The 26,608-nt window shown below is 36.0% G+C and overlaps 5 protein-coding genes and 1 long non-coding RNA gene across 9 annotated transcripts; 4 read left to right on the forward strand and 2 right to left on the reverse strand.

Annotated features, from left to right (window-relative positions):
• The first annotated feature begins 120 nt into the window (after positions 1-120).
• Positions 121-4,015, forward strand: LOC18602925 (P-loop containing nucleoside triphosphate hydrolases superfamily protein). 2 transcript variants are annotated; one of them, XM_007034594.3, is made up of 10 exons: positions 121-462; positions 552-645; positions 839-952; positions 1,105-1,227; positions 1,634-1,738; positions 2,201-2,359; positions 2,461-2,529; positions 2,670-2,759; positions 3,141-3,281; positions 3,704-4,015. In XM_007034594.3, the coding sequence occupies exons 1-10, from the start codon at positions 200-202 to the stop codon at positions 3,977-3,979; spliced, it is 1,434 nt and encodes a 477-aa protein (XP_007034656.3). In that variant the 5' UTR covers positions 121-199; the 3' UTR covers positions 3,980-4,015. The 2 variants fall into 2 exon arrangements, with proteins under 2 accessions (XP_007034656.3, XP_017975420.2); XM_018119931.2 differs by lacking the exon at positions 2,670-2,759.
• Positions 4,016-4,078: 63 nt separating this feature from the next.
• On the reverse strand, positions 4,079-8,177 carry APL1 (ADP glucose pyrophosphorylase large subunit 1). Of its 2 annotated transcripts, none has more exons than XM_088805124.1 (15): positions 7,852-8,177; positions 7,534-7,674; positions 7,283-7,456; positions 7,067-7,159; positions 6,761-6,844; positions 6,599-6,654; positions 6,322-6,415; positions 6,125-6,237; positions 5,861-5,933; positions 5,636-5,716; positions 5,349-5,435; positions 5,055-5,159; positions 4,767-4,873; positions 4,612-4,672; positions 4,079-4,307 (listed from the first exon to the last, which is right to left on the reverse strand). In XM_088805124.1, the coding sequence occupies exons 1-15, from the start codon at positions 8,074-8,076 to the stop codon at positions 4,206-4,208; spliced, it is 1,596 nt and encodes a 531-aa protein (XP_088661250.1). In that variant the 5' UTR covers positions 8,077-8,177; the 3' UTR covers positions 4,079-4,205. The 2 variants fall into 2 exon arrangements, with proteins under 2 accessions (XP_088661250.1, XP_007034659.3); XM_007034597.3 differs by having other exon boundaries at positions 7,534-7,647; positions 7,852-8,176.
• An 876-nt stretch (positions 8,178-9,053) lies between these two features.
• Positions 9,054-12,072, forward strand: LOC18602927 (putative GPI-anchored protein At3g06035). Its single transcript, XM_007034605.3, has 2 exons — positions 9,054-9,265; positions 11,356-12,072. Exons 1-2 carry the CDS (start codon positions 9,175-9,177, stop codon positions 11,862-11,864), a joined length of 600 nt encoding a protein of 199 aa, XP_007034667.3. The 5' UTR covers positions 9,054-9,174; the 3' UTR covers positions 11,865-12,072.
• An 871-nt stretch (positions 12,073-12,943) lies between these two features.
• On the forward strand, positions 12,944-14,978 carry LOC18602929 (uncharacterized). Of its 2 annotated transcripts, XR_016025825.1 has the most exons (3): positions 12,944-13,946; positions 14,032-14,577; positions 14,661-14,978. It is a non-coding gene; the product is annotated as an uncharacterized LOC18602929 (long non-coding RNA). The 2 variants fall into 2 exon arrangements; XR_016025824.1 differs by having other exon boundaries at positions 12,944-14,577.
• Positions 14,979-15,220: 242 nt separating this feature from the next.
• On the reverse strand, positions 15,221-18,405 carry LOC18602930 (peroxisomal adenine nucleotide carrier 1-like). Its single transcript, XM_018119705.2, has 5 exons — positions 17,982-18,405; positions 17,154-17,385; positions 16,472-16,618; positions 15,998-16,158; positions 15,221-15,768 (listed from the first exon to the last, which is right to left on the reverse strand). The coding sequence occupies exons 1-5, from the start codon at positions 18,122-18,124 to the stop codon at positions 15,477-15,479; spliced, it is 975 nt and encodes a 324-aa protein (XP_017975194.2). The 5' UTR covers positions 18,125-18,405; the 3' UTR covers positions 15,221-15,476.
• Positions 18,406-19,353: 948 nt separating this feature from the next.
• NP3 (NPK1-related protein kinase 3) lies at positions 19,354-24,162 on the forward strand. The gene is made up of 17 exons (XM_007034610.3): positions 19,354-19,811; positions 19,900-19,938; positions 20,054-20,119; positions 20,203-20,313; positions 20,414-20,494; positions 20,573-20,650; positions 20,738-20,820; positions 21,225-21,303; positions 21,454-21,554; positions 21,760-21,799; positions 21,948-22,007; positions 22,081-22,127; positions 22,219-22,444; positions 22,528-22,761; positions 22,854-23,176; positions 23,270-23,337; positions 23,726-24,162. The coding sequence occupies exons 1-17, from the start codon at positions 19,518-19,520 to the stop codon at positions 23,827-23,829; spliced, it is 2,034 nt and encodes a 677-aa protein (XP_007034672.3). The 5' UTR covers positions 19,354-19,517; the 3' UTR covers positions 23,830-24,162.
• Positions 24,163-26,608: the final 2,446 nt, after the last annotated feature.

A 26,608-nucleotide genomic window follows, 5' to 3' on the forward strand; every position in this document is an offset into this window, starting at 1 on the left:
TCCAAACCTTTAATCCCAATTTAAACATTTAACCTGAAAAAAACATCAAATGACTGTCCAATGAGATGACATCAGCGCCTGGCCCCAAACATAAAACCTGTGATGATAGACTATTATTTTCGTCTATAATCCTCATCATCATCATTCAATCTCCCAAACCGTTGCTCTTCACTCGCAGCGAAGCCAGAGACAAAAAAGAATGGCTTCTTCAACGTCAGCTACTGTGCTTCTCTCTCTGACCATTACGGCACCGTATCCAAAGCCAACCACTTGCCGTTTCCTTCTCCAACCTCGAAACCGTTACCTCAATCTCTCTTCTTCAGCCAACTTCTCAGCTAAAGCTCTCTTCTCTTCATACAATTCCAACTCGGTTCCACTAACTAAAGAGCTTGAAACGAATTGTAATTCTTTAACTCTTCGTGAAATTTGCCAGGATCACGTGCCGGACCACGTGCTGGGCAGGCAAGCTTCTGCTTCACCGCATTTTCCGTTTTGTTAATTTCTTAAAATTATATTGGTATGTTTTTACCGAAGATACGGTGGCATTTCAGGATGGAAGAGCTTGGGTATGTAATGCCGACCGACGTACAGAGGGAAGCTTTACCTGTTTTATTCTCTGGAAACGACTGCATTCTTCATGCTCAGGTTGATTTTCTTCCCAATCAGTATTATAGTATATATTTTTCAATATTCATATCATATCATAAAATTTTATTTTATTTTTTTTAATTCAGTTAGTTGAGCTTATAAAAATCCAATTCTCAATAACTATGTTAAAAGGAACAATGATTTTCCTGCGCTGATAAGGCTAATGTACGCCTTATTTGTGGTGCTCTAGACAGGTTCTGGGAAGACGCTGACTTACCTATTGTTGATTTATTCGGTTATAAACCCTAAAAGATCGGCTGTGCAAGCTTTAATTGTGGTTCCCACCAGGGAACTTGGCATGCAAGTAAGAATTTTATTTTGATTGTTTTAACATTTCAAGTTCAATTTCGTTTCTGCAAGAAAATTTGGACAGATGAGTAGTTAGAAAATTGGATAATATAAGGTGAATATGGTAGTATTGTTATGGAAGTTTTGGTGTTTTTTGTATGATCAAAGGTTACGAAAGTGGCACGGATGTTGGCTGCAAAGCCTATGGACCCTGAAGTGGAGCAGAAGTCGTATACTGTTATGGCGCTTTTAGATGGAGGAATGTTGAGGAGACATAAGAGTTGGCTGAAGGTCCTGCATTCTTCTTGTCCTCTTGTTTCATAAAGTTCCATGTAGATTTACAGGATTGTGGCAAAACATTATCACTGTTCTAAATTAGTTAAAAATACAATATTTTCTAATAGTAATAGCTGAGTTTTCACAATGTGGAACTATTTGATAAGTAATTGGTAAAGAATGGAAACTCAGTTCTTACCCATTTTTAATCTTTTCAAGTTTTATTGCCCAACAACTTAGTGCCCTCTGGTAAAGTTTGATGACATATCTTTTCCTTAAGCTGTTCTCTTAATATGGTAATATTCTGAAAAGTTCCCTCTGTTTGTACAAAAAATTGTGGCAATCTATATCCAAAGTGATGGCCTGGTCATGTTCAACGCAAATTTTATTTATTTATTTCCTTTAATCTTTAAATTTTCAGGCAGAACCACCTAATATAGTGGTAGCGACAATTGGAAGTTTGAGCCAGATGCTTGAGAAGCAGATATTTAAGCTTGATTCTATGCGAATATTGGTAGTTGATGAGGTAATTAAAACAAAATGGCATTTTCCTCCGTTGATTAGTTGTTGACTTACTTATAAGCTATTTCTTTTGCATTTAAATTCCAAATACATATTTTAAAAGACATTTTTATTTTTCAATGAATTCTGGAAATATCAGTAGGAATTTTGGAGAAACTTATTATTATGCCTTTAAGTTATCTTCCATGAAGTCACTAAAAGTATCAGAATATTGACTTTCAGTTGTCTTCATTTGGATAAAATTTTTGCTTAAATTATGTGATTTATGTTTTATATAGTCTTTTAGGCAAATAAACAGACATTTTTGCATTCTAGGTGACTGTTTTGTACAGTCACTGATTGTTTATTAGGAGTACCCCTCTCTCTCTTCTTTTGTGTTTTTGTTTCTGTTTATTTGCTAAGCTTCTTAAATTGGCATGCCTTCTTTTGATATTCTTTCTTATGGAATGACATTTCATATTACTAGGTTGATTTTATATTCAATTCTTCAAAACAAGTTAGTTCCATCCGGAAGCTTTTGACATCATATTCTTCATGCAACAACCGTCAGACTGTTTTTGCCAGTGCATCCATCCCCCAGCATAGACGATTTTTACATGACTGTATACAGCAGAAGTGGACAAAGGTTAATTTGTTAACAGTTCTTTTCAAGTCATCTTGTTGGCATTCAATACAGTGCTGTTTTTGGTTTTCTCACTTGCAAAATCATTTTGGTATAACCTATAGGGGGATGTGGTTCATGTCCATGTCAATCCAGTAAAGCCCATGCCATCATGCCTGCTTCATAGATTTGTGGTAAGGGAAATTTTAGTATGGGACTCAATCTGTGTACTTACTATGATAATGTTTTACCAAATGTTATTGTCCTCTACGGCATCTTTCTCTCGGTCTGTGAACAGTGATTGATTCTGATCATATGTTAAAATGCTTGACAGATATGTGGTAGAAAAGAGAAACATCGGCTATTACTATCTTTATTACAATCTGATCTGCCTGAGTCTGGTATTATTTTTGTTAATGAGCAGGTTCGCACAGCTTATCCTTCTTCATGTGTTGATTTCTGAGATGATGCAATTATTATATGTTATTATCCTGAAAATAGGTTGGCTGCTATTTTGAAATTTGGGGTTCAGCATTTTATGAATGCTTTGCCTCAAGATGATATTCAATGAAGGATTTCTTCTTGATATGATCATGGCACCTTCTGGATCCGACCAAACCTCTGATCCAGCATGCATACGTGTATAATAGATGTATAGCTTATATAGTTTTACATATTTGCTATCATGACGAAAGGAAAGGTAGGAAAGAATTGGCTGGCTGCAATATGAATGTTAAGAAACCTTAGGTTCATCATTCTATGCTTCTCTAATAATTTCCTATTTATTTCCCTCTCATTCATGCAGTCTGAGAAGTCAAAAAAGGCTGGGAAAGCTCCTTCAACAACTCTTATCATTGATTTTTTAAAGGCTTCATATGGAGGTTCTTTAGAGATCATTCTTTTGGAGGACAACATGAATTTCAATTCACGAGCAGCTTCACTATCAGTAAGTGTCCTTTAGTTCCTCTATGATTGAATGCATGGCCTTTCCCATTCCCTCTAAATAAAAGAAAGCTGAATTTGTTGTTAATTAATATATTTGATTTTGCTTTGTAGCATATTAATGACCTATTCAAAGTAAGCAAAGATTATTTATTCTTTTAGTTCCAGTGACTTATTCTTCTATTGAAACTTAATAGCAAGGGTTACTTATTTAGCTACTGTAAATTATATGATACCTTTATTGAAAAACATTGAACAAACTGCTGCACTACAAGGCACCATGGAAGTGTCAACGCATGCAAAAGGCTACTTCTTACTACATGATTCCCTACTAGGCAATGATAAACTGTTTCACTCTTCGGCTATATCCTGCGGTCCATCCTCAAAGAGCTGCCTAACTGTTTGAATATTTGTTTGAAAACACAGGAAGTGAGGCAAGGAGGCGGCCATCTCCTTGTGTCTACAGATATAGCTGCTAGGGGGATTGACCTGCCGGAAACAACTGATATATACAACTTTGACCTGCCAAAAACTGCTATCGATTATTTACATCGGGCTGGAAGAACAGGTAGAAAGCCATTTTCAGATAAGAAGTGCACTGTAACAAATATTATATTGTCAGAAGAGCGTTTTGTTTTGCAAAGATACGAAAACGAATTAATGTTTAACTGTGAAGAGCTTATACTGGAGACCCTATGTTAAAATTTTCAATTTATGGGAAAGTTCCTGCTTCCTTCTTATTATGGTAATGTGAAAGTAAACAGTTTATTTTTTTCATCTTTAAGCCACAAGTTTGCAAAGTAAAAAACTCTTCTCACTTTTGTGAGGCTGGGTTGCTTTATACTGTAACTATTAATGAACATAGATCCTTTTCATACTAATCTTTCTTGAGCCTAATCAACAAAAAATGGATCATGAATAATTTCATTTATATAACAAAACCATCTCTAATTGTTGAGTTTTTCAATATGACAGTGATTCCGGATCGGATGTAGAACCCTTCTGATGATCTATCGGCCTCTTGTACACCCTGCGAATAGTTACGTTGAAACAACTGCAATTCAGATGACACTAACAACACATAATCATCAAAAGCTTAACTAAATTTTCTTGCTTCTTATGATTATTATCAATAGAATTGAATTAGTAAATCTTCCAAATAGTTGATTTAGTTCTAATCATCATTATCTTTTTTTTTTTTTTGAAGATTAATCATCATTATCTTTGAACAGTTAAAGGACTTATCATACTAACTTGGTTCGGGACATAGATATAAGTTAAGGAGATGGGAGAAGAAGCAATGATAAGATAATAAGTAAGCTGAAGAATCACACCTCTGAGTTGGCAATAACAACATTCTTCCCTATTCTGGCATTTTTGTCAATGATGCAATCTCTGCATAACACAATAGGATGATGAGAACTACGAGACAGGAGAAGAAATGTTCAAGGGGAACAAAAACTTGAAGAGGATTAAAGGTTTTGATTACTTGATTTTAGTGTTTTCTCCTATTCCAACAGGAACTCCTCCCTCAGCTAAAAGTGCTACTTTTTCTTCACCGGTTTCGTAAAAGTCAGCTCCAAGCATCACCGTATCCTGCATTCATTTACACATCAGGAAGTCATACCCCTTATCCAGAAAACAGAGCGAGAGACATACCTAAGCATGTTTTATTATTAATTTTATGATAAAGAAAAAGTTAATTATTTAGTAGAATTCACGTTGGTCTGACAGTATGCTCACAAGTTCTGCATCCTATAGAATTTGTAGAACAAACCTCGAGGTGAACATTAGCGTTTATTCGAGACCTGATACCGACAACGCTGTGTTCTATGAAGCAATCAGTTAAGAAACTTCCATGAGATATGATTGAATCAACCAGCTGCAGGAGAATGAAAAAGAATGTTAATCTTGAGTTGAAAACAGAGGCCCAAAAGTTAGGAACACAACAGCATGTCTTAAGGCATCTCAACCCAGTTTCATGTCTGATTAGCATGCTTGCAAGAGGAAAGACATTTTTTGCTTTCTGCCATTCAGTCGAGAGCAGAGTCAAAGACTGAGATTCACTAACCTTGCTATTGTCGATCTTTGAGGGCGGTAGATTTCTCCTTGATGTATATATTGGTTTTGCTGCATCGTAGAAGCTAAACCTTGGTGGCTGGAAGGGGAAAAGATATGTTGAAACAGTGCAAATGTTTTTGTAACCAAAATATAAAATGAATTTTGCAAGTACAAACCAACATGAAAACAGTTAGAACACAATGTTTTTAATACAAGTTATCTTTAAATGAGAATCCATAACTCGGTTAAACAAAAGACCAGAACTGACAAAAAGCACAGACTTTCTGTGACACTTACATGCTCAGTGAGGGCAAGGTTTGCTTCAAAGAAAGATCTGATAGTTCCTATATCTTCCCAATAATCATTGAAGAGATAAGCCTGTTCAGAAATTTTACATGTAAACTGTAAATATATGTGCTGAGCTATCCTTCCAGTTGGACTAAAAAAATCTTCTAACAAACGTAAGGGGAGGGGCTGTGAATGCTTTCATATGCTATCTGTAGAAGAAACTTGAGTGACTACCTTTATGAAGAACTCTTTGGCTGAGGCAGGGATTATTTCTGATCCAAAGTCATTTGCAGTTGGAAAACGCCATCTGAATCAACAACATTGTACAAAACTTATGCTCCTTGTTCAGCATAGCAGGTGTATGTTTACATGATTGTTAACTGAATTGATCAAGAACTTTTCATTCTTTCTTTGCTTTCTTCAGACGAAATTAGTCTATAGAAACACAAAATTTAGCTGCTTGTGTTTTGATAACCTATAACTTCAGATGCTCAGTACCTCAAAAGGTTCAGAAGTATCTCCTTCTTGAAGACATACACTCCCATGGAGGCAATATACGGTTTCTTCTCAGCCTCATCTCTTGAGAGTCCTAGAACTGTTGTATCTACTGCCTAGAGTATACAGTGATATTAGCAAAACCCCTCAAATTTCTAGAACCACTAAAAAGGCAAAGTGCATCTGAAACTGAAAATTACCATTGCTTTCAACTCTTGTCCCTTGGGCTTTTCACTGAAAGACAGAATCCTTCCTTTATTATCTATCTTCATTAGACCAAAATCTGAGGCACGTCTACAATAAAAGCAACAGAAAAGGTAATGCATATTATCAACAGTGTATCATTAGATAAAGGCTATAGTATCTTTGCAGGAACAAATGGAAATTGAAACGAAAGTCCATGAAGTCTACTAATGGAATATCTGAAAGTTTACAAGATCCTTGAGAAAAAAAAAAAAAAAAAGATTGAAGGTTTACCTATCATCTATAGGAAGGCAAGAAATGGTGATGTCTGCACCACTCTGTCGATGGTTCTGTAAACAAGAACAAAAAGAAGATGAATATCAGGTAGTCTCAAAATTGATGTCATCAATGTATAATATAACACAAGTAAAACTATCTGCATGTCTGGTGCCTTACCTGAACAAAATCCATATAGTCCATTCGATATAAGTGATCCCCTGATAAAATCAGCACATCCTCAATCTCCCTACATCTTGCATCCTACAAGATGGTAAGTTGCAAACCAACAGCCACTGTCATAAATAAGAGCACTACTGATAGCATTTTACAATTTTTTACTTTGCTTTCTCTTGTTCTTCTCAAAATCAAGATTAAAGCTTAGTGGCTAAATGCATACCAATGAAATTGTAAAACTCCAATATCAAAGAAATGGGTAATTCAAAGACGTCTTTTTCCCCCATTAAAAGAGCTGGCTGTAAATACCTCAAAAAGCCAGTGAAACTGTCGAACGGCGTCTGCAGTCCCTTGGAACCATCTTTTACCAGCCTCTCCTGGAGTTTGTGTGGCTGACAGGGTCTAGTATAAAGCAACAAAGTCTTCCAACATCAGAATCGCTTGCTGCTATAAGCCAGAAATGAACTCGCTCTGTGCATAAATGAATTAACATTGTTTGTTTAAAATGCTGAAATTGACATATACCTCAACATAGCCATCTCCGAAGTTGACCCCGTTGCCAAAGTTGTAGGCACGGGAGAGATGCCTGTTAAGTGAAGCCGAGTTAAATTGGGTGAGAATGTACACTTTGTTGATCCCACTATTAATGCAGTTGCTCATTGGCACATCAATTAGCCTGTATGCACCGCCAATCGGAACCTACAAATTTGCAACTGGCAATGAAAATGTGCAAATAAATGGATAGATGGAACTGAAAATCGGTGGTGAAAACTTACTGCAGGCTTGGCACGTCGCTTGGTGAGAGGGAAAAGACGAGTACCAGCTCCTCCTCCCAGAATAACTGCCACAACTGTCCTCAGGTTCCGCTTTTCCAGCTCTAGGTCCCTTAGCTGCATGAAGCCATGAACCACCACCCCCTAATTATATTAAATGATGTAATACACCAGCAATTTCCATTTTTAACTAAGGGTGGCAATATGATATGAAGGAGATCCATTAAAAACAAATGGTTTGCATGTTTTAGTTCAAGTATACTGATGAAGGCAGACATGTATGAAAGAGAAAATTGAAGAAGGGTTAACTACATTCTTCACCTTGGACTCCCCTGCTATGTTAGTAGTAAGTGACATGCAAATAGTTTGCCTGGCATTCTTGTTACTACTAAGACCTTGATGTTTGGGGGTCATGCTAAGCTTCTTCCCCATCAACTCTCCATTGCAAAACTTCACAAGCCTCGAATTCCTCCCCGCCAATGCAACGGTGCCACGTAGCTGGCCAGCGGCAGAGAGTGAAAACCGGCCATCGGCCGACACTGTCATTTTCTTGGAAGCTCAAGGAGAAAATTGGAATTCAAGTTATTGAAGAGGTAATAGCACGTTTAGGCCTATGAAGGGAGAGCAAGGGAGGTGATGATGGGGAGGGATGCGTCGCTCTCGTGATGTGCATGATATTGGCCACGTTATCCGAAATCAATTGCATCCACCAAATTTTTTGATGGTTGTGTGGACTGCGGTCCTTTAAGGGTAAATAACTAATGACTAGATAGTCCTAAAATTTGGTAACTAATTACGCATCAAAGAATATTCTACGATTTCTGCCTCAAGATATTTGTTAGTTATTTTGGTATGTTAATGGGCCAAAATTGTGGGCTGGGTCTCGCAATTAAGCACGGATTGTGCAATGGTTTTTTGGCATCTCAATCTTCGTGTATTTTGTATGGAAGGTGTATAGAGGATTAGTTTCGTTCGAAAATTAATATTTTTTTGTATAATTTTGATTAAAATTTAAAAAATAAAGATATTTTTTATTATATTTTTAGTAATAAATTATTGAAAGTTATATTTTAAGTTTTCTCCAATATATAAGTTTTTCGTTTCGCATGAATAACGGCTGCTAATTTCATAATCAATAAAAACTGAGATCTTTTGAAATTTGAACGTGAATTCAAATTAAATATAGGAAACTAATTTTTTTTCTTCTTTATTCACAATATGTGCATGTAGATTCAAGGTCATAGTAGTTGCATGATTTATTTTGTGCGTCGAAGCATCTATTTTGTTCATCCGTGTGAATTAGATCTTGTATTTTTTTTTCAATGAAGAACTTAGGAATTAATTAATGCTGAAAAATTTTAACAAACAAAATGTAATTTAGCTGTAACTTTACGTATTAGATAGAAAAACGGGGAAGACTTTCAGTTGTTGGTACGCCGTCGTTTTAGAGCTGTGCTGTGATTTTTGTCGGTCGCTGTTGGTCAAACGACGCTTTCAGACATCTAACGATTCCAATAAAGCAAACAAGTTTATAGTTCCGCAGGTGGATGAACAGTGACTGTAACAATAGCTACATTCTTCCGAACTCTTCTCTTTTTTAACTCTCCTTCCAGACAAACAACAACCCCATTCACCCAACAAACAATGGCATTCTCGAAGCTCTCTCCTTTCTTCTCATTGCTCCTTCTTTCCATTCTCTTCATGATCAACTTCTCCCCAATCTTCTGTGACACTGGTAACGATTCTTTTCTTTTCTTTTTATGTCAATTTGTTTTTTTTTTTATTTCCCCAAATTTTTTGTGTTTAAGCTTCTGGATCTGGATACGTTCTTTGTTGCGTAAGCAATGTCGTTTGACCAATTGACCTTGGTGATTTGTCTGAAATCTGAATTATTTTTGGGTTGGGAGTTGTTCTTTGTAGATATGATGTGATTTTATTGAGTGAATATATTTTTGCTTATAACAGAGATCTACAGGTATTTTGGATGGACATTGCTTTTATTAAACATGACACATCCTTATTTATGAACCCATTTGATAACTGGATTGATGCATCTAGTGGATTTTTAATAAGATTCTGCTAATTATTAATGTAATGTGTTTGAAATGGTGTTCTGTTATAGTATTTAGTGTCTTTGAAGATCATATTTTCTTTTACTTGTTGATAGTTGCAGTGGATCCTACTTTTGTCATTCGTTGTTTCATGTTCTTGATCGGGTAAGAAGAGAAGGTATATGAATATTTGATCTTTATTAACGAAATGTTCCTGCTTTTTCTAAGAAGACCCGCTATCATTCCCATTTTCATTGTGCCAATATGCTAAGAATGTCTTCCTTATTTCCAGTAATTAGAAACATGATCCATGGTTATATATGCCCTCTGAAACTTAATAGACATTCACTAGTTTAGCAACTTGTAAAGGTTGCCAATGGCCATTCAACCTACCTTTATCATCATTCCTCAAAGAAGATTGAAGTAATTAGGTTCAAGTCCTGAAATTTGGGCAGAGTGGGTAAAGAGATGAGAGAAGAAGGTTACCTCTGGTTATCTGACCTAGTCAATGGATCCAGAAAGCAGCCCATACTAAAAATTTTATAAGTATAATGCCTATTTGGTACTTTTTAAGATCTTTGATTGTTAAGAATATCTTACAGATCATCAAAGTAATTAATTTAAAATAGCCATGAGGTAGTTGTCAAGATCTGAACAGCTTTTTTATTTTGTTCGAGACTGAAGAAGCAACGTTATTCCTGAGCATGTTGTAGCTCTTGATAATCCGCATATGTCCAAATATATTGATTGAGGGAGATGATGAAGCAACCACCTGCTAAACCCACCAACTTGTCTAAGATTCCAAGCTTAGAGAATCATTTATAAACCAAAATGTTAACTTTTCCTTAAAGTTATTGCCTAAGCTTATAAATATTCAATCGGCTTTGAGATTATTCAGCCTGCCTTGTTGTCAACCTACCCAAGAACCCTGATCAATCAGAGCTATGTTCACATGAACCAACAAATTTGAACTAGGTGGGGGTACAGATAGGCCCTGCTTGAAGGATCTAGAGGAGATCTCCTAGATCAACTTGGAATTAGCAGTTAGCAATGTAGTAATGTTTCAGATTTCTTGAACATAAATCCTCCACAAGTTATTATTTTAACGTAACTGTGTTATGTTAAGGGTCTTCAAAACCTTGTTTGTGCTATCATTGTTCTCTCCTTTACAATCTCTTGATTCTTGTAAAGTATGCTGTGCAGCCATATCACTAGAATCTGGGATTGATCACACTTTAAACTTTCCTCTCTAGAACGAGAAGCTTTCATATCACTCTCTGGCTGTAGAAAACACTGACTAGTTCCCACAGAAATGTTTTTCAAGAGGAAAGTGTTTGTGGAGTTGCATGACTTGTATGGATAAGAAGTGTTTTTCTCTGATATCCTATGTTGACTGATTAGGCTTAGATAGTTAAGAAAGAATCTGTAGCAATCTGACCTTGGTATGGAGTAATTGGTTTTACTTTTTGAGTAACTTGAGTTGCATTGTATCTTTCTTACAGCCCAGTTGTTCAGTAATTTTAGCTACAGAGTAAGAATAACAAACTTACTGATTTTGCTTGCGATTTTCGGCCATGTAGCTATGTTTTCTTTCAGGAAATGCGAAGAAAATGATTTTCTTTGCATTTTCATTGATGCCTGAAATAGAACTTGTTTTGTTTGCTCTTTCAAAAAAGAAATGGTGGTCAAACAATATTTGTTAAAGAGTTGAGAATGCTTTCTTGCCCTTCTCGGATAGATATCTAATCATTGATTTCATCTTGACCGTATAAAGATGAGGAGGAGGATCTTCTCAAAGGCATCAACAGTTATCGGGCTTCTTTAAACTTGACAATCCTGACAAAAAATGACAATGCTGAGTGCTTTGCTGATGAACTGGCTGATGAATTCAAGAACCAACCTTGTACAAACTCCACTGGTGCCAATACAGTTCCAGGCACTGAACCTCAGTTTGCCAACTATCCAAAACTTTTAGCCAAATGTCATCTGAATGTCTCCAACACAAGGGATGGAGCAGTAATGCCTGCTTGTGTCCCAAACCTGGTTCCAAGTCTTGTGCTCACCAACTTTACACAGTCTCAGTACTCTGATAATTTCAATGACACCAAGTATACAGGAGTTGGGATTGGTTCAGATGGAGACTGGATAGTTGTTGTCCTGACCACAGGCACACCTGAAGGAAGTTTCGTGCCAGCTACTACTAGTGCAGCTAGTTCGGTTTCCAAGATTGCTCTAATTTATCACGTGCTGTTCTTGCTGATGGTTGCTTTCTACTTGTTATAAGCACCTATCTTTTGTTTACGGCACTGTTATTCATTTGCAGAGGTAACCAGAGGACCATATTCCATTGCTTCAACAGATAGGGAAACTATGAATAACCAAATACACTCACTTTCTTTAGACAAATGAATCCAGTTCTTTGTAGTTTGATATGTGATTTTGTCATTCAAATTACCATTTCAGAAAGGACTATACAAGATCATATTATGCATATACTGTTTTTGTCTTTTTTTTTTTTTTGAAAGATTGAAGTTTCATTGCAAAGAAGGATGGAAAAATCCCCTTCAAAAGACATCAGTAAAGAACCAGTGATTTGTGGGCTATACATGGGCACAAAAAGCAGGTATTCCCCAAATCTTACTCACAGCTACCCACAAAAACCCGCTATACAAAAATCGGACAACCATGCACTTCCCATCACTGATACATGCACAATCCTGCCTACACAAAACACATCAAGTCATGGCAGCAGAACAAAACAGAACCAGACCCTTCCTACCCTTAAAAAACCACAAAAACTTTAACAGACAATCAAGTAGCACAAAAATTATCAATTCAAGAGTAGAACATCAGCCACCCGGTCACAGATTGCAAGACATTCGATACTTCACTAGCTAGAATTTTCCTCACCAGTTCCATATATCCGCAGAAGATCCTGCTGCCTGTTAACCCTTTCTTTAGCCAACTTATCAGCAACTTTTTTCTGAAATTTCATTGTTTAAACTCTCGAGGGAGGCAAAAACACTTCCCTGAGCCGAAACAAAGCGAGTTGATCCTGATCTGTTATGCTCTGAAGTGAGGATAACATCATAGGATTATCTCAGCAGTAACAGTACATTTGACAAAAGATTCCACCTTCCTTAATAAAGCCTAGAGTTCCAGCATCCTCTCATGACTATCATACCCTTTTTACACAAGGTCAAAGTGACCCTGCCCAGCATATGAACAAAATAACATCCCTGGTCTTGGTACTGAGTTTGATAATGCATTTTCCGTTCTTTCCCTCTCTTTTTTCGCTTGTGAATTGTGATAATTCAAAGTGACATAGAAGTATATAATATTAGAGGAACTTGGAAGGTAGCGGTTACTTTTAACGATAAGTAAACATATTTTGCAAGTGAAAACGATGGCCAAGAAGAAAAAACCCGCACGGTAGATGAACCAACCAAAAGAAGTTTCAGGTTGAGGTTTTTCCAGGAAACAGGGCTGTACCTCAACGTGTTCGGTTTCACTACAAAGCCATCAATCAGTTATAGGCTGACAAATTGAGTTCAACTATGCAAACAAAGCAGAGCATAACTGCCGAAGCTTTTCTTAAACGGAGTCTGGAAGCCTTCCTGTTTACTTCTTGATCACCCGCCTTCCTCGTTGACTTGTAATTCAGAGTTTAGACTTAAGAGCAGGAAGGAATTTGTTTCTTAAACAATTGGCAGGGAAACTTTTACTTGCTCAATAATGTTGACCCTTGTTTGACAAGACCGAATGTTTTCCATTTAAATAAAGAAAGATGACGAATTTCTTTCCAAGTTGCAGATAGCTTAGCTTTCCTGCATTTTGGAACTTGCTGGATTCCTAAATAGTGAAAGCTTTTTCTTTTCTCATATATTGAAGGTTTTGGGCAGTGAGCATCTTACTTAGTTACTTCTTGTGCTTCTGCGTTTGCACAAAGTTGAAAATGTCGTACCACACTGTTTTGGGGCCATTTTATTTCTACTTAGAAAGTGCAGCATTTTTCTCATTTGATCTCAAGGAAGAACATTGCTATGTATGATATTATATGATTATGTAGTCTGGGGCTAGGATGTCTCATTGTTATGAAGGTTGGTTCCCTTGCAGAGTATCCAAACCCAGCATGACCAAACAATGGACTATGAGCTTTATAATCAGACCAGATGGCAACTTTAAAGATATTGCATTCGAACCTTCTACACCTGCTCTATTTTTCTGGCTTAATGTACTTGGGACATATTGATTTTCATCAGGTAACCGGCGAGAGAGATGAAAAATACCTGATAGCAACATCTGAGCAGCCATCGTGTGCTTATCATCAAGATGATTGGATACAACCTAAGCAATTGCCATAAGGTCAAGCGAAACATCTTTGCTGTCTTGGTTGTAAGTAAATGCACTATTTCTAGTCGTTAGCTGATAGAATATGGATTTTCACTAGATATGCTGGATATTCTACTTGTTTCCGGAAAGAAGCTGGTTCACATGGAAAGGATACTCTAGGAATATTTCGAGTTCATCAATTTGAGAAAGTGGAGCAGGTTTGTATAACCAGCCCCAATGGGAATGATTCTTGGGAGATGCTTGAGGAGATGATCAGAACTTCTGAGGAGTTTTATCAGGAGGTATGAACATTCTGTTTCCCAAACTGCATCATGCACCCATCTTCTTCCTTTCCTCACTTAAGCCCTGGACATCACCCTTCTATCAGATAAATTCTTGGCTACGGGCCAGTCCCCTCTACATAGGTCGATCAAATCTCTTCACCATTGTTCTCCATTTTGAGCTACATGCTGGACTATTAAATCCTTTTATTCTGAACATAATGAGAATCATCATGCCAGCAACAGTGGATGTGTTCTGACTTCATAGTAGTGACTGGGAAGGATGGTCCCCTGCATCAAAGACCTATAGGGAACTGGTGTCCTGCTCAAACTGTACGGACTACCAGTTGAGGAGATTGGAAATTCGTTACGGATCCCAAAAGGTTGATCTTCTTGCTAACATTTGGCATCTATCATAAACACCATATACTCACCAATTAATTGTTGTAATCAAATTCTGTTGCAGAGCAATGGCCAAGCAAAACAGTATGTTCATATGCTGAACTCTACCCTTACAGCAACTGACAGAACAATGCGTTGCATCCTGGAAAATTACCAGAAGGAGAAAGGCGTGGAGATTCCACAAGTGTTAATTCCTTACATGGGTGGTGTTACATTCCTTCCTTTCTGATGTGCATGTATACATGTGTTTTTGGACTTCTACTTGTTTCCGTCAACGTTGTTTAAGATGGAAATGCTCAAAGCCTTGTCTATCTCTGTACTTATCTCTCGTGTATTTATGGTGTTATGAAAGTAAGAAAGTGAAACCTACAGCTTGTCAATATTTTAGCAAATGTATAAAATTGTTCATTTCTGCCTTTCTTTCTTTCTTTTATCCCTTTTCCCCAACCTGCTAATTTACCTGGTAGGAAGTGGGAACCTTGCACTTTCTTTAACTTTGGATTCTGGGGAAAAGGTGCCAGCAGAGAGTTGGGGTATATGATAGAAAGAGAAAGGTGACAAATAAATCCAACCCCATCCATTTACCATATAGATTGGCAAGCTGCCCACATATAACTTGATCACTGGTTGTAAAATAGAATATATTCCAATGGTAGCTGCTGAAGCCATGTGAAAGAATTTTACTTTCAGGATGGTACAGATCTAAGACCGTCATTAAGGAATAGAACAAATTTATTGTTGTTTCAAAATGAATCTTCCATCTGCAGGAACAAAATTTGCCCTCCGGTGCCCACCAAAAGTGATAGCTTTTGCTCAAATTTCCTCCTCAAGGTGGATGAACTTTGGAGCCAAGAATGCTATGCTAGAATTCTTGCTGTCATTAAGCACTCTTTAATCTGGTGCGGGTCGTAAAAAGATACCTTCTAAGTGCAAGCATTAGGACCCATGTGGTCTTTGAGATCTTCTCCTTTATCATTAGAAGCAATGCCGAGCTTAGCACAGTCTTCAGGATCTGGGCTTCTAATCCTTTGTAAAAACCCAGCAGGCCTTCTCTTCTCCAAATGGAATAAAGTGCACCTGAAACTGTCTTTTGATGTTTTAATTGGGCTGTCTTGGTTTCATCATCATCACCATCATCATCATACTTTGCAGCCTGAATCATGACCTTACACCTGTCCAACATTCATACACTAACTTTGTCAACAAAGCTGTAAAATCACTGAGTAAGGAGGTCTAGCATTTCAGGCTTTGCATCATGCTACTTGAATTTCAAATTTAGTTAGAAACAAAAGAAAATGGAAGCTTCATTTCAACCAATGAATTTCCAGAATAATAGAAAAAACCTAATAAAATTACTAGTGAACTGCTAGCAGTGGGGGCCAGATACAATTGGCTAAATACCTGATAGCTGGGTAAGTTAAGAATGTAGCAATACACTTTGAGACTGCACCCAGTACAAATGCAGAAAAGGCTGAAAGAGCCACTGGGGATGGCTCCGTACCTGTTTTCTCCTTTAGCTGCCTCTTAAGTAGTCGTTGTTTCAATTGATCAAATGCAGTATACTGCACAAAATAAAAAAGACCTATATTCAGCTTAGTTCATCCTAGCCAAAAGTCAACTTTGGTGCTGTATAGGAATAAGGATATAAAATCTAAACAGTAAGACATTGTAATTTCATATTTGCCCAGATGGGGCCTATTCCCCAGTCCCCAAACCATTAAGAATCTCAGGTGGCAAGACGCTCCATCAACTCATAAACCAAAACTTCACTAGCATAATATGATCTTCTGGATCTCAAAACAGATCAATAATTCAACGACACTCAACACACTTGCTATTCATACAACCTATATAGCTGAAGGCAGAGTCAAGTACCTGAATAGATGGATTTGAAGTCAAGAGAAGAGATATGCCAAGACCATCAAATGCCTCACGCCAAGAGCCCTCTGAAAGTGTCTTCCAGAGTCCTTTGGATTTCCCAAATTCACTTGTCTGCATTCTTGAGGATGCTGTGTCCAAGGGCTGGTACAGTAAAGTTAGATTCCAATATCTAATGGTAACACAAATCGCAATGCTCATTTCAAAAGGGGCAGCAAAGGAACTCTAATGGATGCAGGGGTGAACCTGAATACTGCAAGGTAATAAGAAAAATATCCCCTTCATTATAGCAAAAGAATTTATTCTGGGTGATATGCATATCCCTTTTACTTTTCCTTTTGATTTCAAGAAAAGTGAATGTTTGAATTTATTATTGACTTTTAAACGATTTTTTCTTTTTCTAGTTATGACTCTATTCTAAACAACAAGTTTTTGATTTCCAACTTCAGAAACAAAGAAATGACTGCAATATTTAATTCCATCTAATATTTGAACAAGATTCCATGCATGGTAATCACGGTTATCACTGAATCTAACAATACAAAGATCTTAAATTGCTCAGCCAAAAGAACTTTTAACACCACATAATATGCAGGACACGTGCAAACCAAACTCCCTAGAAAATGAAAATTGTATTCTGATAATAACAAAGGTAAATAAATACTCAAAAAATCACTACCTGTGTAATTATAACAGTACAAGCCCCGGCAGCAGCAGCAACAATCAAGTTTACTTTCGTACCAATGGTCTTGCTTCCACTTTTCTGCAAGTACAGCCTCTTAAAGAAGCTGTATCCATAAAAGTAGATAAACTGTGAAATAAAGGACTGCAGATTTTTTGTTCCAAGGCCCTGGTACAGTGAAATAACTTGACCAGTAGAAATTGCTTCCCACAGAACATCAGAAATGTTCCTGCACAAGCCAAGGCATATGTCAACACCGAACAAAACAGTCCTTTGGTTTTGAATACACTTTAATATAAAAATATCAATTATTTTGATCTTCAACATATAAAATCATATGATAAGTTTTTTATGTGACATAATCATACAAATGGCTCACTCTTAATCCATGACATCAACCTTAACTTTTTGACTCACTCATTGAAAAGGAAAATAAAACAAACAGATATACAAAATTTCTCTGCTAAGTATGACTACTTTAGATTGCTGTGCAAGCATTTCATAATAAAAAAAGATTGACTCCTTTTGACCATTAATACAGTTAAAATCAAATAAATTTCTCCAAAAAAAAGAAAAACAAGAAAACCCTGCCCTTAATTTCCAATGATCATAATTTAAGTTTCTTGGTCATCTTATAAGGCCATAAAACCATTACTCTCCAAGAAATTCACAGACAATCATAAATCAGTCCACTTTAGATGGAAAAGAAAAACAATCAAAGTAGAGTTGCAAACATAAAAAGGTCGTAAATAAAACATCTAAAAATTTCAAGTGGGACCCAGAAGCCGGGGTGAAAAAAAATCCAAAAATTGTTGATTGTTGGACCTGTATTTTTGTTGATGGTGAGCTCTAACTTCTGCTTGATACTTGCTTTTACAAGTGTCAAGAGGGTATAAGATTGTGGTGCTAACCAGAGCTCCAATGGCTCCGGAAGTTGCCTCCGCCAAAGACTCTAGATCAAACGCCATCTTATCTTCTTATCATCAAAAACTCCACAATCCTTCTTCTTCGATGGAAATATCCAATCCAAGATTTTGGTAGATAGGGAATGATTATATAAATAAATAAAATTGGCTTACGAAGAGGTTGAACAAGTGTGAACGAAAGAAGAAAGAAGTAGGGAAGGGAAATGCGACAGTTACGTTGACGCCGCGGAGAGAAAATAAGAACGTGGAACACGTCGTTGGGTCATCAGAAGGAGTTGGGGGAGTTAGGCTGAATTTAATGTACTCATCCCGGGAACCGAAACGTGTATGGGCTTCTCTTTTCATCTCTTCTTTTAGGATTTTGTCCTCTGACGGTATTCGCTTCTGGGCCTACGCCATCTTGTTTGGTTCCGTTTGCTGTATCGGTGGATACCCATCTTATGGTCCCGATCGCCTGTTTTTCTGTTAAAAAAATAATATATATGAAAATTTTTTATTAAATTTCGAATCATATAATAAGCTTTGATTTTTTTAATCAAAAAATTCTTTTTTTAATTTTTTAATTTTTTAATTTCAAATTTTCAAATTCTTCATTCATTATTGATAAAGAAACAAAAATATTATTGTGAAGATCAATTCTGCGCGATAAATATGTTTATATTCACATAAAAAAAATGAAACACTAAAAGTGCTAATTTTAATAATTTGTGGGTTAGAATTTTTATTCATCTATCTCTATTAACAGAAAATTGAATGACATAAAAAATTATAAAAAGAGACTATTGTCTTAATTGTAATAATAATATTTTTGTTGATTCAAAACATATATTTAAATCCCATATATAAACTCATACCTCTTCTTAGAAAGTAGAGATATTTATGATTTGAACCAAATTTAGGCATAACCTTCTAAAGAGCTAATCCAAACTCATTAAGCTTGAATTTTAGATTATAATGTAATAAAATATTTTCTTATTTTTTAGTAACATTTTTTAGGTTTGTTTTTGAATTATAAATTAAATAGAATCATTAAAAATATTTTAGTATGATTAATCCCGAATTGGGCCGCCCAGCCCATGAACTTATAAGTTGAAAGTCCAAAATGAGTTTTTTTATTTGTTTAATGAAACCGTAAATATGTCCGTCTCACAACCAACCTTAACGGTCAGTAACATAAAAAACCCATTAACCCAAAAATTTTGAAAAAAATTATCTTTAACAGTTCAACGCGAAGCCATCATTTTACACATTTCTTTATTTTTGTTCAAAATTAAAAAAAAAAAAAAAAGCTCTTCGCTGTCCTCCTTTTTCCCTCTCATTTCAAATTTATCACTTTCACTCTGTCCTCCACTCTCTCTCTCTCTCTCGCAAACCCTAACAAATCGATATCGTTAAACAAACAAATCTAAGAAAAAGCGAAGATTCTTTAACTCTAATGCAGGATTTTGTTGGATCGGTTCGCCGATCCTTAGTCTTTCGGTCTTCGACGTCCGGCGACGATGTCGGTGGAGGACTTGGAGGCTTCGTTGAGAAGATCGGAGCCAGCATTCGCAGTTCGCGAATCGGCTTGTTCGCTAAGCCGCCGGCGCCGCCCGCCCTTCCTCCTGTTAGAAAAACGGATGCTCCGTCGATCCGGTGGCGGAAGGGCGAGTTGATCGGTTGTGGAGCTTTTGGTCGCGTTTATATGGGCATGAATCTTGACACGGGCGAGTTACTAGCAGTTAAACAAGTGAGTTACTTTCAATTGAGAGCGCAATCGTTTTGGTTTTGGTTTAAAAATTATACATTTTGATTTTTATTTATTTTTGCGGATGCAGGTTTTGATAGCGGCAAATGCTTCAAAGGAGAAAACTCAGGTAAAAAAAAAAAAGGTTTTTTTGTCAATTATTTATTTAAAAATGAGTTCAAAACTATCAACTTAAGAACAAGTGGTAACTATTTTTGTTTTTTAATTGAAATGATTTTGGATAGGCCCATATTAGAGAGCTAGAAGAAGAAGTGAAGCTACTACAGAATCTATCACATCCAAATATAGTTGTAAGTACGATTTTTGTAATTTTATTTGAATTTTTCTGTGGTTTATTCATAAACTATTATCTTCTTCTTCTTTTTCTTGGTAGAGATATTTGGGCACTGCAAGAGAGGATGATTCGTTGAATATTTTATTGGAGTTTGTACCGGGTGGATCCATTTCCTCACTTTTGGGAAAGTTTGGATCTTTCCCTGAACCTGTAAGTTATTGTTTTTGTGCTTAAAATTTTAGAATGTTTGGCGTCCCCCTTTTCCCTGAGCCCATGATCTTACTTTTCGTATTTATATGCTAAAAAACAGGTTGTAAGAATGTATACAAAACAACTTTTATTGGGACTGGAATATCTTCACGAGAATAGAATTGTGCATAGGGACATAAAGGTACTTCATTTTTTCTCATAGAAAATTGTTGTGTGTTTGCTTGAGTGTGTTTGATTTGATGTTGAGCTATATATTCAGGGGGCAAACATCCTTGTGGATAACAAGGGATGCATCAAACTTGCAGACTTTGGTGCATCGAAGAAAGTTGTTGAGCTGGTAAGAAAACTATTTTTCTTTCTTTTGTATCATTATCTTTAAAGTTTCTTATTTTGTATTTGGAGTGATGACTTGCTGTTTCTTCAGGCCACAATAAATGGTGCCAAGTCAATGAAGGGAACTGTACATTGGATGGCTCCTGAAGTTGTTCTTCAAACTGGGCATAGCTTGTAAGAAAATTATGTAACTTCATTCTTATGGATCACACTTTTTCAAATTTGTTTGTAGACTGATATATTAGAATGTTTATGTTTTTTATAATCATGGTTTCTTTGTTTTTTCCCCTCTAAAAAAAATTCTCTCTTGACTTTTACCAACAAAAAGGTCTGAGGGATCAGCTGCTAGAATCTTTTTCATGTATTGAAAAATTTTTATTTTCTAAAACAGAAATGGGTATACAATATAAGCAGCTTAAGATAAATTATTTCAAAAATCTCTTGCTCCTGATCTAGACCATATAGTGGTGCAGCATATGTTTGCTTCCTCTTCCTCAAAAGAATAAAATAGAGTTTCATGCTAGTAGTCCTGCTATCTGATCTTAGCAACTTATTTATTTTGGACTTCACTTTCTTAGCTCTGCTGATATATGGAGTGTTGGATGTACTGTGATTGAGATGGCTACTGGAAAGCCCCCATGGAGCCAATTTCAGGAGGTAAGCACTTGAAGCTGCTAGAAAGCCTTTATAAGTTGGATATATTAGAATGATCTAACATAACAAAAAATATTAGAGTGATCTAATTGTAGACTGGATTTGGCATGTAATTTTTCCTTAGCTTAAAGACTGAACTGGTGTCTCTTTCAGGTTGCTGCTCTCTTCCATATTGGGACGACTAAATCTCATCCACCAATCCCTGACCATCTCTCCTTTGCAGCAAAGGACTTTTTGTTAAAATGCCTACAGGGGTACATTCTTGATATCCTTTTTTCTAGTGTTCTTACAGTTTTGTGTTTTCTTTATCCATCCTTTGTTTCTTGAAAAGGCCAATAAAGCAGTTGAATATTTATATGGAATTTTCTGATATGTAAACTTCAATAAGTTTTTGCCAAGTTATTTTTAATAGTTGCAATTTTGTACAATCAACTCTTACACTCATCATTTTGGTGCCAGTGAACCAGGATTAAGACCTAGTGCATCAGACTTGCTGCAGGTAATTTCAAATCATTGACCATTTTTTGCCTGAATACTTCATAGAATAGTCTTAAACTGTTATAATACATGCATGTAGCCATGGATATGATTACATATGTTAAATTTTGCTAACTCATGATTTATTGTCTTTATCTAAATATATGCAGCACCCTTTTGTCACTGGAAATTATCAGGAACCTCATCTGTTGTTTCGCAACTCAATTATGGTAAATCTGATTGCATTCAGCTTTATTAGTTTGATCTTTCTATTCTTTTAACCTTTCTTTATCAATTTATCAGGAACCTGGAAATCTGGTGATGACATCTGGGATAAACCTGAGAAGCTCGTATGTGTCTCCACTGCATGGATTATATATATTTCTTTTTTTCTTTTTTTTTTAGGTTAAATTTGACGCTTGAAATTATATTGATTCACAGCATAAATTCGGAGATCAGGTCAACCTGCACAGGCTTAAAGGACGTTTGTGAAATGGGTAGTGTGAGGTGCTCTACAGTATATCCTGGGAAATTATCAGAACCAGGGTCCTATTGGAGGGGAAGCAACTGTGATGATGACATGTGTCAGATAGATGACAAGGATGATCTTGACTTTGGTGCTTCAGTAAAGTTCAAGTCTATTTTAGCATCCGCTGACTTGAATAAAGTAATCATCTGCTCTTGAACTACATATTTTTGTTTAGATGCTTTTAATTTGCTTGATAAAAATGCTTAATTATTTATTTGCAGAGTTTTAATCCCATGTGTGAACCCACAGAAGACTGGTCATGCAAATTAGATGGAAGCTCAGAGCCACGGAGAAGTGGAGTAAACATGTCTTTGGGTGAAACGGTAGAAGCTGCCAGCAGTCCTCAAATGTCTGGTAAGGCGGAGAATGATTTTAGTTTTCCATGTGGACCATCAGCAGTTGATGATGAAGAAGAAGTTACAGAGTCAAAAATTAGAGCCTTCCTGGATGAAAAGGTTCTTTCTTATTAGAAATACAATAATAATTTTTTTGTGTTGCCATGAGATCTTGTGTGATAGAAGCTAATTTGGTACTTTTCTTTAATCAGGCTCTAGAACTTAAGAAGCTGCAATCTCCTTTATATGAAGAGTTTTACAACACATTGAATGGTGGTCCTCCAACTCCTGTTGGAACTGCAAACGGTGAAAATGTTTTGAAATTACCTCCTAAAAGCAGGTCACCTAAGCGGCTGCCTAGCAGAAGACTCTCTGCAGTTGCTGATGCTGCCAACATAGCTAGCCCAAAGAGTCATACCAATCATTTGTCCAAGAATGCAGCTGTTCACGATCGGACTCTGCAAGAAATTCAGCCACCTCCTGTTGGGGAATGGAATGGGCTTCTCAATGCTCAGCAGGAGACAATTAGTCCTAGGTTTGTTAATACTTCTTTTAGATCTGATTCAGCTTATCTCCCACTTGCAAAAATGTTTCTGTCCTATTCTCTAATCTGAGAATGATATTGCAGCATGAGCTTTTCTGAGAGACAAAGGAGATGGAAAGAAGAGCTTGATCAAGAGCTTGAAAGGAAGAGAGGCAAGTTCGATTTCTCTGTACATTATTTCAAATTCATTTAAGCTTATTAAGAGATGTGGTTACAGTGTTTGAAACTTAAAACTGAAGTTAGCACTTTCTTAACTTTTGCATCATCATACATGGAGAGGTAATGATAAGGTTAATGCTACTTGCTAAATGAGGGAATGATGAGTTCATAGTAGTTTAGTTCTTGTGTTTGGCATGACTCAAATTAAATCATGTTCTTCCATGACTTAATCTTGTTTGAATAGCTCAACAATGGGCCTCTGCTCTGTTTTTTCTCATGGCTAATATGACATTGTGCTTGTTTCTTGTTTGGTTAAAGGTCATACGTGTTCAGATAAGTTATTTCCCTTTAGAGGTCTAACAAGCAAAATGTCTATTGCAGAGATGCTGCGTCAGGCAGGTGTTGGAGGGAAGACATCATCTCCAAAGGATAAGTTTCTAGTTCGACAAAGAGAACAAATACGGTTTGCATTTCCTGGCAAGTAAATGTATGTACCTTACTTATATTTATGTTAGTGCCTAATGGAAATAAAAATCATGCCTTTCCATTGGGACTGTCCATTTCTGTATTCTATTTTTGGTGAGAATGGTGCCCCAATAATCTGTAGTGGTCACTCCGTTATATATGCTTGAGTAGCAGGCAGTATAATCTTCCTCCCTGCCATATCATGCCCTTGTTGTTCAGCAAAAGCAATTTAATATAAGCATTTGTGTATGCTTTTTACTTTTTCCTTTTTTTGTCCCTTACACTTCTTTAAACTGATGTATGTTACTGAAATTCAAACAAAGAAATGTAACCTTCCTTTTTTTTTTTTTTTTTGAATTTTTGCTGAAACTATGACTTGTACAGTCCAACCTGGGTAAAGCAGGTACAAACATTGTAGCATTCTATGGTTATTATTAGGAAACAAAGGGAACATGGATCTTGTCATGTTTGATGCATGAGAATGCGCTTCAAGTATATCTTAGACAATGAAAGCTCTTTGCTTTATTTCTCCCGAATTGATTGATTGAGTTCACTCTTTCTATGGCAAGGTAAAAATGAAACAAAGAGCAAAATAAGAGAAGTAAGGCTTTGAAATAATGGGGGCACTTTATTTGGGTTGGGTCCAAATATGATTTTTTAGTTTAAAGGCCCATAGCATTTGGTTTCAATATGTTTTAAGCAGCACACATTTTAAAGGCCGTGAAGCTTATTTAATAATAATAAAAAAAACTAGCCCAAAGAAGGAAATTTCATAATAATTGTATGCATTTTCCCTTATCAATATATTAACATAACATAAAATTTGTTATATTAATTTTATTTTTTTTTTAATTTGTAAAAGACCTTTACTATATACTCAGCTTATTAATATATTCAACTTAGATGATGTTAACTGATTTGTAATTTCCAGCTTCCACTGTGGTTCCTTGCTTGTTGCCAAGATTTCCCTGAGGCTCTAAGGGAGCTTATTGTGCTTTTAAATTCGGCAAGGTTATTTTTAAAAGAAAATTATTATTATTATTATTATTATTGGGTTAGAAAAGATATTAACTCTTTGTCTTTTAAAAAAATTGTATTATTATTTACTTAGAATATCATTGTTTATTTTTAATATCTTCGTATATTTCTTCCGACCATTTAACACATCTCTTTTCAAAATGATAATCAAGAGGCTGCTAGATTCATCCCCTGCCGGGCGAGGAGAAAAGAATATTGCACTTTTCACATCACATCATATAGCCAATTTGAATTCTATGCATTTATCTAGTACATGAATTCAAAATTTTTGAAAGAATCTTGAATAAGAACCTTTGTATATTTCTTCTTTCTGCTGCAGAGTGGGGGAGTCCAAAGATATTTGAAGTTATTGGTAGGCCTAAAGATGGATATATCTGACCAATAAGCGAAACGGATGTGAATGAAATAACTGTGTTTGATCTGCTTACCATAACTTGAATCCTTCATGTTTCATGACTTTACGAGCTTAATTGCCTGCACCCAGTCTGCTTTAATTCCTTGCTGTTTCACCTGCCCATTATTCCATGCTACAAAACAATAATGAAAACATGGTTTTTGAACTAAACATTGATGGTTTAAAACGAAATCATTATTCGTTGAAGTCAAAGACGCATTTTGTGGAGATAGGAGAGAACAAAAGGAAGTGTTGAGCCACCCAAGCTTGAGTACGGGCCGCCCTTAAATTGTCTTCTTGCTTCCTAAATTATGTACAGGATGGAACCTGTCTTGGCACGGTTTTCTGTCAAAAAGATCCCAAAAAATCTCTATAAAAATTCCTCTTGTTCCCCAACTTCGATGGTATTCATCTGGGGGAATTTTTATTATGTTGGTAGGTGAGGTCAAAAATATAATGAAAAGTTAACTATAACTTTTACCATCTATGTTTTTCCTTTTATGCATGGAGAGCGGAAGGTTTTCAGGAAAAACAGAAAGCAGCATGGAGGAAAGCAGGAAAAGCACACTTTATTTGATTGATCACTTAACTGCTTGACATGATAAGAAGAGACCAAAGTGCATGAAAGAAATAAAGAATGATGTTTTATGTAGGTTGAGGTGGGGACTTCTTTTTTTCCTTTCTATGGCAAATAAAAAGAAAAGAGATCCTGCAGATGTGAAAGACCCAGATCCTGGGAGATTGCTTGATTGTGAAATAGTAAATCAATATATATAGCAGACATAATGATGAACCCAAATATCTGGTATTATTATTTGTTTTACTACATGTGAGTTTAGGGTACAAATGGGAGGCAACCCCTTTGTTTCTTGAACAGCCATCCAATTTCATAAACTTGTAATTAGTTCATCTTATTTTCAAAATGAGAAATGAAAGACTAAATTGATCTGGAAACTTAGGGTTCTTGTTGTAACATTCTTGCACAAATTTCATTCAATTAAACAAAGCCTACAAGAAATTATGGAATTGAAACTAAAAATTATTTGATTGATTGATTGATTGATTATTTTTCTAATGGAATGTTCATTGAGTTAATTTTTATGGTTTAATTTAAGAAATAGTAAAGCCATGATGGGCTGCCTTGATTGATAACCTTGGCCAAGAAAACCCAAGAATTCACCATTCTTCTGCTATTTTTTTTCCCTCAAATTTTCTTTTCGTTTCCTTTCTAGGCTAAAAAGATCATCCTACTTGGCTACTTCATTTAGATTTTACAAGAAGATACCAAGATCTTTTTTTTCTTGATTATGGCATAAGTCTTGTAAGCATATTAGATTCATTTGAATATTCTCAATGTAAAAACTACA

This window comes from Theobroma cacao, chromosome 4 (assembly GCF_053813885.1).
Source record: "Theobroma cacao isolate CCN51 chromosome 4, ASM5381388v1, whole genome shotgun sequence".
Classification (NCBI taxonomy): domain Eukaryota; kingdom Viridiplantae; phylum Streptophyta; class Magnoliopsida; order Malvales; family Malvaceae; genus Theobroma; species Theobroma cacao.

Excerpts from the sequence above, each read along its gene's own strand:
- LOC18602927 (XM_007034605.3), top strand. The coding sequence starts at position 9,175 with ATGGCATTCTCGAAGCTCTCTCCTTTCTTCTCATTGCTCCTTCTTTCC. Across the intron at positions 9,266-11,355 it reads CCCAATCTTCTGTGACACTG|ATGAGGAGGAGGATCTTCTC; the intron begins GTAACGATTCTT and ends GACCGTATAAAG.
- APL1 (XM_088805124.1), bottom strand. The coding sequence starts at position 8,076 with ATGACAGTGTCGGCCGATGGCCGGTTTTCACTCTCTGCCGCTGGCCAG. Across the intron at positions 6,845-7,066 it reads AGTTTCACTGGCTTTTTGAG|GATGCAAGATGTAGGGAGAT; the intron begins GTATTTACAGCC and ends ACCATCTTGTAG. Across the intron at positions 5,160-5,348 it reads CAAAGATCGACAATAGCAAG|CTGGTTGATTCAATCATATC; the intron begins GTTAGTGAATCT and ends ATTCTCCTGCAG.
- LOC18602930 (XM_018119705.2), bottom strand. The coding sequence starts at position 18,124 with ATGGCGTTTGATCTAGAGTCTTTGGCGGAGGCAACTTCCGGAGCCATT. Across the intron at positions 17,386-17,981 it reads CACCATCAACAAAAATACAG|GAACATTTCTGATGTTCTGT; the intron begins GTCCAACAATCA and ends TGGCTTGTGCAG. Across the intron at positions 16,619-17,153 it reads GTACTGTTATAATTACACAG|CCCTTGGACACAGCATCCTC; the intron begins GTAGTGATTTTT and ends TTACTGTACCAG.
- NP3 (XM_007034610.3), top strand. The coding sequence starts at position 19,518 with ATGCAGGATTTTGTTGGATCGGTTCGCCGATCCTTAGTCTTTCGGTCT. Across the intron at positions 22,008-22,080 it reads TGTTTCGCAACTCAATTATG|GAACCTGGAAATCTGGTGAT; the intron begins GTAAATCTGATT and ends TCAATTTATCAG. Across the intron at positions 22,762-22,853 it reads GAGCCTTCCTGGATGAAAAG|GCTCTAGAACTTAAGAAGCT; the intron begins GTTCTTTCTTAT and ends TTCTTTAATCAG.
- LOC18602925 (XM_007034594.3), top strand. The coding sequence starts at position 200 with ATGGCTTCTTCAACGTCAGCTACTGTGCTTCTCTCTCTGACCATTACG. Across the intron at positions 1,739-2,200 it reads GAATATTGGTAGTTGATGAG|GTTGATTTTATATTCAATTC; the intron begins GTAATTAAAACA and ends TCATATTACTAG. Across the intron at positions 2,530-2,669 it reads GCCTGCTTCATAGATTTGTG|ATATGTGGTAGAAAAGAGAA; the intron begins GTAAGGGAAATT and ends AATGCTTGACAG.